Source organism: Mycena indigotica (assembly GCF_014461135.1).
Source record: "Mycena indigotica strain 171206Taipei chromosome Unknown Mind.scaff0004, whole genome shotgun sequence".
NCBI lineage: Eukaryota > Fungi > Basidiomycota > Agaricomycetes > Agaricales > Mycenaceae > Mycena > Mycena indigotica.
Window position 1 is genome coordinate 665984 of NW_023503003.1, and position 13489 is coordinate 679472.

Sequence of the window (13489 nt, forward strand, 5' to 3'; positions counted from 1 at the left end):
CGACATCGCGAAATGGTACTCGGGCTTTTTGGGAGCCTCTTCTCCTAGCGTGAATGTGATGGCGATTGCGACCACTCGCCCATATATTGTCGTCGCTGACTCTGCTGCGACTGATCATTGCTTCTGGCGTCGCGAAGACTTTGTCGACTACGTCTTAGCCGAAAGCGAAGGGAGTGCTGCCGAAGGATCAAAGTTCAGAATACTTGGGCGAGGCACCGTAAAGAAGACCTACGCTTATAATGGGCGTCGCAAAGAGATCCTTCTGCACGCATTGCACACCCCTGACATCGTCTACAACTTGATATCCGTTTCGCGCCTTGATGAGAAGGACTTCGGAGTCGAGTTTCGCAAGGGTCGAGCTACCTTCAGAACACCAGATGGGGAGGCTTTCATGGAAGGGAAGCTTGAAGGAGGCATGTATCGTCTGGATTTTGACGATGCCGATGTGACTGTCGCGGCCGCAAATTCGAGAGAGGCTCCGACCGACAGAGAGACGTGGCACCGACGTCTCGGACACATCGGCGAAAGTGGGATGAATGCACTTGTGAAGGGCGAGCATGTCAATGGCATGAGCGTGCGAGACGGCGACACTCACGGTTTATGTGAGGACTGCATTGCCAGGAAACACGCTCGACAACCTTTCGACGGGGTACATAAGCCAGAGAAGGCGATTGGGGAACGGGTGTACATCGACTTATGGGGTCCAGCGCAACTAGTTGGTGTAGGGGGAGCTCGTTGGGTCTTCCATGCCGTCGATGGCTTCTGTGGTGGGCCGTGGGCTTTCTTCTTAAAGGACAAGACCTCCTCGTCATCGCTGGACGCCTTCAAGCGGGTGAAGTCAGAGATTGAAACCCAGAGTGGCTGCAAAGTCAAGAAAGTCCGAGTCGATGGAGGCCGCGAGTGGATAAATGAGGCGTGGGACTCATTCTTGGGCGAAGAAGGGATTATTCTGGAGGTAACGACTCCTCATTCATCAGCGCAGAATGGCGTTGCTGAACGTGGAATACGTACCACCATCTCCTTTGCACGGGCTCTACTCGCTGACTCAGGTCTCCCCAAATCGCTATGGCCAAAAGCTGTGAAGACGACGGTCTATCTCCAGTGGTTCCACCCCAAACGACGAGCTGGTGGGAAGACCCCATGGGAAGTCTATCACGGAAGCAAACCGGACGTTGCGCACCTCCGTGTCTTCGGCTCCACAGCATACGCCAAGATAGTGCCAATCTCCGAGGCCGGGGGCAAGCTGAATTCCCGATCTGTCAAAGCGGTGATGATCGGCTATAACGGGACAGCTGGCTATCAACTTTGGGATGCCGCGAAACGACGACTCTTCTCCGGCCGCGATGTAGTGTTCGATGAGGGGGCTGGACATTGGTCCCGCGCTCCAGCAGGGGGAGATGGCGATGGTGCTGGAGACTTGGGAGATGATGAGGATGAGATTACACCGCACGTTTCGCTTGGCTCTGATCGTGAAGTTACTGACGAGCTTGGTACCGCGGACGCAGATCCCTCCAAACCGAAGACACCTGAAGATCCCGAGTTGTCTCTCGCTTCGGGCGCTGCGAAGATACGCCGGTCTGGTCGCACCCTAAAGCCCACCCAGGCTATAAACGAAGTCGCTCGAATATCAGTCCCATGAAGCAGCGGCGAAAGCTGCAGGCAAGGACTGGACGAATAATCGCAAGCGACCAAGAAGGACGCGGGCAGCTGCCACCTTCAATATTTCGACTCTAGCGGTCCCAACGAACTACAAGGAGGCTATGCTGCATCCTGAGGTTTGGATGGGGCCTATGGAGAAGGAGTACGCGTCTCTTGTTGGTCGCGAGGTGTGGGTCCTTGTGGATCTGCCCGCTGGGGGGCGAACGTGATTGACAGCAAATGGGTCTACGCTGTCAAGTACGACGCCGAAGGTGCGATTATTAAATGGAAGGCGCGGCTGGTTGCCAAAGGCTTCCAACAAATTGCTGGAGTCGATTTCTTCGAGACATATGTGGGTGTCGTCCGCTATGAATCCCTGCGATTCCTCTGGGCAATTTGTGTCAACGAACCGGGCTGGGTCATGTGGGCGATGGATGTCGTTAGCGCCTATCTCAACGCTGAGATGACGGAGACGGTCTATATGCGCCAACCTGAGGGATTCATCGTCCCAGGGCAAGAGGGCAAAGTGTGTCTCATGTTGCGCTCGCTGTATGGGATGATGCAGTCGGGTTGCAACTGGGCACATGAGCTTAATACCACTCTAAATGCTCTCAAGTGGGTTCGGTCGCGCGCTGATCCAGCTGTTCGTATTCGAGTAACCGACACTGGGACGTCTATTATGGGGGTGTACACCGACGACATGGATGGTATCTCATCGTCAAGCGCAGCTGCGGAGGAGGCAACTACGGGCATCAAGACAGCGTACGAGGTGACCGAGGTTCCGCGGACAGCGTCCTCGCTTGGAATGACTGTCTCGTACGACGAGTCCAACGGGATAATCACGGTGTCGTCTCGTCCTTACCTCGAACGAGTACTAACGCGCTATCATATGCTGGAATGTAACCCCAAGTCGACTCCTCTCCCAGTTGGGATTATCTTAAGCAAGTCCCAAGCTGCATCTACGCCCGCCGAGATAGCATTCATGGCCGACAAGCCCTATCGCGAGGCAGTGGGCTCGATTCTTCACGCAGCGAACACCACCCGCCCAGACATCGCCTTCGCAATAAACCGATTGGCCGCGTTTGTCCAGAACCCTGGGCCAGCACATTGGAAAGCCGTACAGCACTTACACTGGTAGCAAGTGCAATGGCAGTTGGCTAAGGGGGGTCCAACGGGAGTTTGAAAGCAAATTTTTTTCCTTTGTTTGAAACAAAGAAATCTTTGTCTTTCTTTCCGCTCCCGTTGGGGCTCCCATTAGCAAACTGCCTTTGGGTTTGCACCCAGTGTTACTCGCATACCTCAAAGGGTCGCTCGACTATCAGCTCACTTATCGACGTGGGACCCCGACGGGCATCGAACCTATCGGTTGGGTGGACGCAGATTACGCGTCAGACATCGATACTCGCCAATCTACCTCGGGTGAAGTCTTCATGATGTCGGGAGGACCAGTGTCATGGTCGTCGAAGAAACAAGCAACGGTCTCTACATCGACTACGGAAGCCGAATACGTGGCACTGTCGCGTGGAGCGAAACAGGCCATGTGGTTATACAGCTTCTTGGACGAACTTCGAATGACGCAGGCCCGACCGGCACTAGTCAGGACCGACAACATGGGAGCTGCAGCCCTGGCAAGGGACGCGAGGGGACATGCGCGTGTCAAGCATATCGACGTCCGCGAGCACTATATCCGCGAACGCGTAGAGGCGGGAGACATCACCATCGAACACGTCGCTTCAGGCGACAATATTGCTGATATCTTTACCAAGATACTCCCGCGAGATTTGCATCGGATGCATGTGCGCGCAATGGGACTGACGGATTGAGGAGTGAGGCGGAAGCAAAGGCGAGGAGGAAGGGAGCGGGGCGGCGATGCCCGTACGTATATTCAAGGGGGAGTTTCCTTTCCCTCTCAATTTCTTTTCTTTTATCTCTGCTTACGATTACCTATGGACCTTCCGCGCCAGGGGGAGTGTTGAGTAGTGGCACGGCTGGCCATATAGCCGCGCGTCTCATCTCGAGACGCGTACTGACACCGATTATCCCCCTCGATACCATTTTCACATTTCCCCGATCGCATACTTATACTTGAGACAGTCTAGGAGCGTATCTCAGTCGTCCACCAAGGTGTCCCGACTGAGGTACGCCTCTCTAACCTACTTATTTCTTACTCTATCTTACCAAGTGTAGTGTAGTGTTATTTCTACAGGTATAAATACAGTCGTCCACCAAGGTGTCCCGACTGAGTGTTATTTCTACAGCAGGGGGTGCGTCTTTCGCTTTGGGCTCGTTGTAAGGTAAGGGAGTTGATTCATCATACAAACAAGTGAAACGATTTACGGACGTGAGGGCACACCAGTCACTTGTCGCAGGGGACAAAATCCTCTGCCGGAACCTCCGAACACGCCTCCGCCACCTGTTAATCCCACATATCTCTTCTAATTAGAAGTGAGGCTACGCTGGGGTCTCACTTCTAATTAGAAGAGATGACTGAAAAATAGCTATGCTGCAATAATTCTCAAATATCTTGCTGCAGCATAGGCTCTAAGTCTCTCTCACGCTACCAAGTCCTATCCTCTGCTGCTATAGCTGCTATAATTCTGCTGGTATCTGGGTCTAAGTCCAAGTATGACAAAATCGCGCATTTGTCACGTTTGTCACACTATGTGACATGAGTAGCATTCACCCCTAAAATGGAATTTTCTGGGTAAGTAGCTAAAGACTGACTGGTAGTCACATATGTCACAGAAATGAACCTGTTGTAGTATGCAGTGAGAGGTATGAGAAGTAGCCAAAAAAGGAAATATTTGCCCTGTGACAATACAATCATCAGAGAATATCACAGATCGTGACAATTCAAAGTTGTATAATCTGACTATATAAACAACTTCCATGAAGTAACCTATAGTAACACCTCAATGTTTGTGTCAATCCTGGTCAATTACTAGCTGATGTACAACTAATAAGATGATATTATAATAACTAGAATAGCTATAGAGTCGATTTAAGCAGTACTGAGAATGCCTGAATAGTAATACCAGTATTGTTGCCCATACAATACTGCTACTATAGCTATGCTACTTAATGATCATCCATCAGCCATATTGATCTAGCCAGATCTCCACCAGTCCTTGATGAATTCAAATGATTGTTTTACTGACAGGTATGCAGTTACCTAGCCTTGATATGCTCTGATGTGAGCATAGTCCTATAGCTTAGGCTTGTGCTACCATATCACTTTTCCATTGTTTTTCTATTTCAAATTGGATCAGGCACAATGATGACTTGATATCTCGCTAGGGAATTCATGGATGATCATGATCTAAGTTGTATTCTAGGCAGATGGAGCTCTGTTATGGCCCTGTAAGACACACATATTTTTAGACACCCTACATACCTGTGCATATGGCATATATCCTGTTGTTGTAATCTCCCAATAACTCACTCAGAGATAAGGGATCCCCAATGACATAAAGGTAGGAAGCATACAGAGGGGTCCCCCTGGAGGATGTCATGCCTCTCATTATGCTTTATCCATGGAATCTCTTGCTATTTGCTATTATACATATTACTCCTATGACGCAAGATATTGACAATACAGCCATGATCTGCTGGTTGATTATGGATCAAAATGTGTTAAGTTCAGTTAATGAGGTATATATAGATACCCACATACTCTGATTGGTCTCTATATAGCCTTAGAGAATTAATTGAGGTGAACATTCCAAGACAGGTTGCATGTAGAACTGGTTTACATGAATAATGGGGTCTATAGACTAAGTACTGGACATTGAGATGCATGTATGGGGGTGTTTGGATGTGTACTATGACCCTATACTGTAATTAGTTGTGGTTCTGGTATGTGTCATCAGAGGTAGCTGAAGACAGGGTAGGTACCCATACAGCAAAAGAGAGTGTCTTTGCTATTACAACTGGTCAGAAAATAATTTCAAGTATGACACAATACCTAGACTTAGGATTGTAGATACCTTCAAATGAACCTGTTCAGCACTTGAATCAACCTTATAGCTATCCTGGATCTCTCATAGTACCATTATCAGTGTTATCTATCCCAAAAATGATAGGTCTACCATGACATAGCCTTTGTGAGTCTGAGAAATCTGAGCATACCTACTGGTAGGGGTTTAATCCACCTCCCAAAAAGTGGTGCCCCTGGCTCTCTAGCATATCTCCATCCTGGGTTATATAGCACCAAGTATCTCCAGGAATGGACTGACCATAACACTTGCTGTGTGATCACCAATCGGTAGGACTATAGGAGACCATCCTGTAGACCTATATCAACTTGGATCACAAGATTCCATGCAGTAGGTCCCAAGATATCAGCAAAATTCTCCTTAACTCAGTATTCAATCATGCTTAGCAGTCAATATGTTGATCTCATAGTACCAGATGACACTGTGGTCGGCGGTGTGGATGATTTTCATCTTAAAAAGTCATCCCCATTTCAATTGAAAATCATTGTACTTCCCAATGAGATTGACCGAGTTTTTGTGAAAATCATAGACTAGAATTTCATACATTTAGTGCAGCATATCATCCCCCACTTTCATCACTATTTCACATGAATCTTCGCATAATTTGTTGGTAATACTCATGACCTGCAGACACACAATTCATCGAAATTGTACAGTAAAATTCATGCATTTCTATGGTGATTATATATTTATTCAATGCGGCGACGCTTGCTTGCCCCACCCCGTTCCATTGGATCCACCTCCTTTCCCTTTCGCTTGGCCGAAACCGTATCCTCGGTGTCAGAGAACTGGAGCAGGTCGTCATCGTCGTGATGGTCATCGTCGTCATGGTCATCGTCAATCGCAGGTCGGGAAGGGCCTGGGCTGGGCGAGTTGTGTGAGGATGGTGGTGGGGAGGGTGAGGACATGGACATTGCAGTTCGTCGTTTGGCTGCCTCACGACCACGGTAGGTGTCTTCGTTGCCGACACAGTTACGATAACTCTTGATATTGTCCCAGCATTCCTTCGCGATGCGATATGTAGCCCAATGACGAGCACCGCGCTTAAAGACAGGAAAATCTTCTTCAAGCTGACAACGGTTAATGATGCAATAAGGGACTTCAGGGTTATAACACACCGCACGGATAGCTCTTCCGATCTTCTCATGGTCCTGGGATTTCCAAGGCTGCTTGAAGTCCAGGCGGGCGCTGATGAGCTTGTCGCGCATAGATAGCTGAAGGCACTTACACGGGCTCCATTCCACTCGAGCTTCCCTGTGATGCCCATGAGACGTCGAACTTCTGCAATCTTCATTTTGGAAGGGTTTCGAGGCCGAGGGACAGTGTCAGTGGTCGCTGCTTCGGATATGGCCGTGGTGTTGGTTGCATCTCGGAGGTGTTCTTCAGTCTCCCGAATATGGATGTCTCGTTCCGCCAGCCGCTCGTCTTGGCGCTTGACGAGTGCTGACCATTGTAAGTGGAGGTGTAAACGGGAGTTGAATGACATACCTTCGAGCTCTTCGATACGCGCAAGCTGATTGTTGCTTTCAGCCTGTGTCTTTTTCGATGGACGAGCTTGGGAGTTCTTGCTGCCATGGGAGGAGCGCTGGTTCTCCTTGTTCTTGTGTCCCGCCTTCTTTTTAGGATTATCGGAGGGCATGTTAGTTCAGTTGGAGGCTGAAAAACGTGTAGTAACGCACCTTTATACCGCCCACAACAGGTAAGCGAGAGTGGAGCGAGTGGGGCACTTGCGTCATATGTTATCCAGCAAAGCAGTGAGTTCTGACTGCTGCTTGTCGACCCAAAGGCCTATCCCGCATGCATAAAAACTCGTCTTGAGGCCTGGGAGGGGTTGAATGGCGTCGAAGAAGCTTGGAGATGGAGGGAGAAGGCAGGAAGAGCGATGAGTCAGCGGGGCTGTGCTGGTTCTCATGGGCCCCACTGCTATCGCGTGACGCCATGACCGCGATTTCGCGCGGACGCAAAGTCCCCTGCACACTCACTACCATGGCCCACAAAGTATACTGTCCTTGCTGCGGCAACTATGTTGACTCTGGAACGAAATCCCGACACATGGCTGGTGGTGGACACATTCATACCAAGATACTCGCCGCCGAACGCCTTACACGACGGATGCTCAACAAATTTCGCCTGCGGAAGCGCCCGCCGGACTCAGGAGACGATGGAGATGAACCTGCAACAAAGTTACCGCGTCTGGGTGCGTCTAACACCTTTTTATTTCCATTCGTCATCTAACTTGAAGACAGATAACATCAACTTGGATGGTGTCGGCGACGACATTACAATGCCCGACTCTCAACTGCATGCTGCAGCTTGGAGGCTCCCCCAGATGCCTCACATTCCCCCGGGACACTTCCTGCTGACCGCCGCCCCCCGCGTTTTCGATGCCGACAGCATTTCATCGAAAGACAGCAATTCGGATGACGATGAGAAGCTTGTCATGGCAAATGAGGCCGATGATGAAGAGGCGGATTTAGACTGCTCAAAGCTAGACCATGTCTCATTGACTGCTGGGGAGCTCCTCGAGCGGGAATTTGTGTCTGAAGATTGGCATCGTGGTGAGTACAGCATGTTCGTTGCGCAACTTCAACTGATTTTTGAAGCGGAACGGCTCACTAATGAAGAGTTACAGTCCGTCCGGGCCCATAACTTCAAAGTCAATGTGGACCTAGGCTCTCGCGCATATGAAAAGAAGAAGAAGGCGTTTCCCCAGCTCGCTGACCTCCCTTCTCTGCGACAACTCTATTCAGAAATCACGAATATTTCAGGTGTTAAGCCTGTAAAGTACCACTGCTGCAAAAAATCGTGTTGCTGTTTTGTGGGCTCTTACGAAGCCCTTGACGCCTGTCCGTACTGTAAAGAGGCACGATACGACAGCCACGGCCGTCCTCGGGCTACCTTCGATTATCTCCCGCTCATTCCACGTCTTCAAGCGCTCTTTGCCGACAAGAGCATGTGCCAAAAACTTGGATACCGCGCAAACTACAAGTCCGAAGGTGATTTCATCCGGGATATTTTCGACTCCCTCCACTATCGCCGCCTCAAACAACGTCATGTTTGTGTGGAAGATATCATTTATGACCACCGTTTCTTTGACCAGCCCACCGATATTGCGATGGGATTGAGTGCGGATGGTGTCTGTCCATTCAAGAACCGTAAGGAGACATGTTGGCCACTCATCGGGGTGATCTATAACCTCCCTCCTGACACGCGCTTCCTCATGGATGAAGTTCTGTGTTTTGGTGTCATCCCAGGACCCAGAGCTCCAAAGGACATTGATTCCTTCCTCCTCCCGCTGCGGAACGAATTTTGGCAGCTCATGCGTGGTGTCGCCACTTACAGCGCGGAAAAAGATGACGAATTCTTACTCCGCGCTTACCTCATACGGCGTCTTCGGCGACATGCCCGCTATGGCGAAGCTCATGCGGATGAAGGGCCCCAATGGACTTCGCCCGTGCCGCACCTGCAAGATCCTTGGTATTTCCGGCGAAAATAACACGCACTATGTCCCCTGCTTTCGCCACGATGGCGAGTTCTACGATCCATTGGATCTCCCGCTCCGAACTCATGATGAGTTTATTGATGATGCAGTCTCGGTCGAGAAAGCGACAACAAATGCTGAGGCAGAGCGTCGGGCGAAGGACACCGGCATCAACGGGCTCCCCGTTCTCGCTACCCTGTCAAGCCTTGAGTTTCCAGCATCGTTTGGTCACGACCTCATGCATTTGATTCCCGAGAACGTCGTCAAGAACTTGCTCTAACTCTGGCTGGCAACTTACAAGAAGCTCGATGTTGGGACGGGGGACTATATTCTTCAGCCAAAGGTGGTTGAGGACATTGGTCGCAACTGTGTTGCTGCTGGGGATACAACACCGACCGCCTTTGGCGCACGTGTTCCGAATATTGCGACACAATTGCATTACTTTACCGCCGAATCTTATACCCTCTGGACAACACTATTGGCGCCAGTCGTTCTTCGCGGCCGTTTCCCCCACAAACGGTACTACGATCATTTTCTGGGCCTCGTAGATATCTTTAACGACTGCCTCTCCATGTCACTGTCGCGCGAGTATGTTGACAATGATTTACGAGCTCGGATTGGAAAATGGGTGACGGACTACGAACGGTTGGTTTTTTTTTTTGTGCTTTTTATTGTCATTTCTAAATGATATCTAGGTACTATTACCAATACGACGAGTCCCGTCTCTCTGCATGTCCATTGACAATACATGCCTTGCTCCACATTCCGGATGACATTCTAAATGGTGGGCCGATGTGGACATATTGGAATTATATCACAGAGAGGTTTGTGGGGCATCTTGTGCGCTCGAGCAAGAGTCGCCGGAACCCATATGCCAGCTTTTCTCGACGCCTCCGCGAAATCGCCCAGAACACCGCAATCAAAGTCAAATATCAGCTTTACACTGAGCTTGACTTGTCACCATGGCACGAGGAAGAGCTCTCGGGCCATGTGGTGGCTGGATGTGCGTGAATTTAGCCCTGCGTGTCCAGTCTAATACGTTCCAGATAATGGCATCCGTGTTTTACGGCCGCGGGCTACTGGTCCCCTCTCAAATCGGCTGACCACAGCTGTCAGTGAGCATATTCAAAACAGATATCGTGTATCGCCCCGCGGTTGCGTTGCAGTCCCTCCCTGATGATTTTACCCACTGGGGACGAATATCGTTCCTTGCGTCGGGGGTGACAAGATGTGTGGTGCGGATTTGGTCCACCATTCCGAGGGCTACATGACTCGGGATGCGTCATTTGTTAAGGCAAGTCATTTTCTGTACTGGACTCTTGGACTTATTCCTTTTAGTACTCGCGACGATGTTGATACAAATGCTCATCATTCGCGCCAAGCACGAGTTGATGAGCGACAGGTGGCCTATGGACAACTCCTCCGCCTTCTCGAATTCACCATCGCTCTTCCACCTGAGTGTGACACGGCCTCCTGTCCGCTCCTTCTCGCCGCCATTCGCCCAGTGAAAGAGCCCAAGAAAAGCCCATACCCGTTTCCAGTCTATCAGGACGGCCAATTCCGGCCAATCGAGGTTATTGACGTTGACGATTTAAGCTGCTTGGTTGCACGTGTACCAGCAAATCGCCGTGGCCCACTTGTCTACGCACTGTATGAGCACCCAGACTCAATGGGATCTGCTGTAGAAGCTGAATAAAACCATTTACATGCATTGCGATTGTATTTGAACTTGAGCATTGAGAATATATATGTATTTGAGGAGCATAACTACATCTACAGGATTGGGTAGTGTCCGAGACGACGAGTTACGCCACGAGAACCACGCTGCCGACGAATGGGTGTAGGTAGCACATATAGTGTGGGGTCACGAGCCTTCATTTCCTGAAAGGTTCGGTTGAGGGATGGTGCAAGAATGGGGTCAGTCTGGATGGTGTAGGTGCTGGAAGTTGAGTACGGAGGAGAGGGAGGGGAAGGGAATTGCAGTTGTTGTGAGGCTACCCAGACTTAGTGGTGAATTTGCACAAAAAGGATGATACACGCACGAGGATGATCTTTCAAGAACTTCAGCTCTGTTTCTAAGCCAACCCGACTCTCTAACGTGGTGATACACTTCCGGGATTGTTCAATTTCATCTTTCTGGTCTCGAATAAAGTTTTCGATGGCGGTAAATGGTGTCCGACTCGGTTGTTGCGAGGACTGTGAGGCCTCTTGCAATCGATGGTTGTGATTCTCCTCTCTGGCCCGCTGTCGCTCCCTCTCTGGCTCTGAGTCGGAGACATGGGTAGTTGTGGATGAGGAGTGTCGGATTGTTCGTGGTCGTTTCATGGAAGAAGTGTGTGGAGCTGACGATATGATGTCATTTGACATAACACCCACTTATTTACCCCATAAGTTTTCATATAGAAATACCATGAATTTTCGGGATGCCAGACCCCACATTTCGAGTACATGAAATAGGTATATGAAATGGTAGGTGCATGAATATATTTTCATAGTTTTATAGGATGAAATGGGAAATTCATGCAGTGGGAGTATGAAACTCATCCTGTTTGCGACTCACAGTGTGAGATGACAAGATATACAAGATGATGGTAGGATAGTATACCTTTCAAATGAGCACCTTCCCAGCTTTATCTGCCCAAACCAGCAAGAGATCCATAGATATCTTTAGGAGTTGATGGAGATCAAATACCCACCTCAGGCTACCCCTACCTGGTAGCTCTTAGGCTTAATCGAACCCACGGAACCCTGGGCCTAAGAGGTACCAAATCCATGGTATCACCCATGGGGGTGGTACTATCCACAAATTGTGGATGGTACCATGGGTGTCACACAACCCATGACCATGGTTCCATCCATACAGCCTTGGGTGCATCCATGGCTGTGTGGATGGTACCATGGTGCTTTGCCTGATTTGGATGGTGGGGCGAATGCCTTGTAGCTCGCTCAAATCTGGCTCAAAAAATAAGCGCTTTGGTGAGGATATTGGTGAGGTTGTCTAGTTTCGCCTCAAGTGCGTCCATGCGCGCGTCAGCGTCCGGAGCAGCTCCGGTGGACATAACGGGCATAAAGACAAGAGCAGAGGAGGAGGGGTCAAGTGGCAGGGGCGGTGACGAGGGGGGGTACAGACTCGTACTCCGAGCCTGAATCAGCGCCAAACCTGGCAATCTTGATCGGTTAATCCCGTAGAGAGCTTCTTCTGCTGTAAGGGCAACCCTGGAGACTCCAACGAAAGCCTAGCAGGGGAGGATCCAAAGCGTGAATAAGACTACAGGAAATACACAGAGGGACCGACCTAGCAGGGGAGGATCCAAAGAGAAGAAACTCTAAGGGTCCACCTGCTAGGGCGCCAACTATATACTGGTCGTCCGTAACTGCCGACGTAGAGCGCAAAAGGCCTGAGCGGCGTCGCAGGCTCTGTCCCAAGGTGATCGTTGGGAGGGTCTTGACGGATCGGTGATTGTGCGGGCGAAGGAGGCCATGGACGGTGGTCGGGGTGGGCCGGAGCGTCCGAGGGGGCGCCGGTCGGATGCGCCTCGGATGCGTTCGGAGGGTCCGAAGGAGGCCAAAGTGGGGGTTCCCCTGACACCAAGGACAAAGACCTATGGAGACGCATCATCGAGCTGTGCCACAACACTCAAGTCACCAGCCACGCTGATCGCTTCAAGACCTTGGAGTTGGTCTCCCAGAACTACTGGTGGCCTTAGATGTCTCGCCACATCAGTCGGTATGTCGCGACCTGTGACCTATGCTGTTGCACCAAGGCACTCCAAAGACTGCCCCCTGGAGAGCTGCACCCGACGGAGACGCCCCTGGAGCGCTGGCATACCGTCTCCGTTGACTTCATCGTCGAGCTCCCTGAGGCCCACGGGTATGATGCAATCATGGTCGTTGTGGACACCCTCAGAAAGCGAGTGCACTTCTTGGAGTGTCACACCACGGTCGACGTGGTAGGAGCCGCCCACCTCTACTACCAGAATGTCTGGCGCCATCACGGGACTCCAGAAAAGTACGTCTCCGACCGCGGCTCGCAGCTCATCGTGGACTTCACCTGAGAACTCTGGCGTCTAATCGGCATCAAGACTGCCACGTCCACTGCGTATCACCCACAAACGGACGGCCAGATGGAGCGTGTGAACCAGGAGTTGGAGCAGTACCTGCGGATCTTCACCAACTATCAGCAGGACGACTGGGGACGAGCTGATTCCGGCCGCGGAGTTCGCCTACAACAACCACATTCACTCCTCCATGCAACAAGTCCCCTTCATGACGGACACAGGACGACTCCCGCACATGGGCTTCAAACCCGGAGTCCATTCCACCATGGAGTCGGTGAACAAGTTCCGCGACCAAATCGCCACTGGGGTTGCCAAAG

At 50.7% G+C, this 13489-nt stretch overlaps 1 protein-coding gene across 1 annotated transcript; it reads left to right on the plus strand.

Moving 5' to 3' along the window:
* Positions 1 to 9043: 9043 nt before the first annotated feature.
* MIND_00412300 (uncharacterized protein) lies at positions 9044 to 10810 on the plus strand (the record flags this gene model as incomplete). The annotated part of the gene is made up of 6 exons (XM_037360945.1): positions 9044 to 9373; positions 9416 to 9759; positions 9810 to 9938; positions 9993 to 10117; positions 10161 to 10225; positions 10517 to 10810. 6 exons carry the CDS (start codon positions 9044 to 9046, stop codon positions 10808 to 10810), a joined length of 1287 nt encoding a protein of 428 aa, XP_037221237.1.
* Positions 10811 to 13489: the final 2679 nt, after the last annotated feature.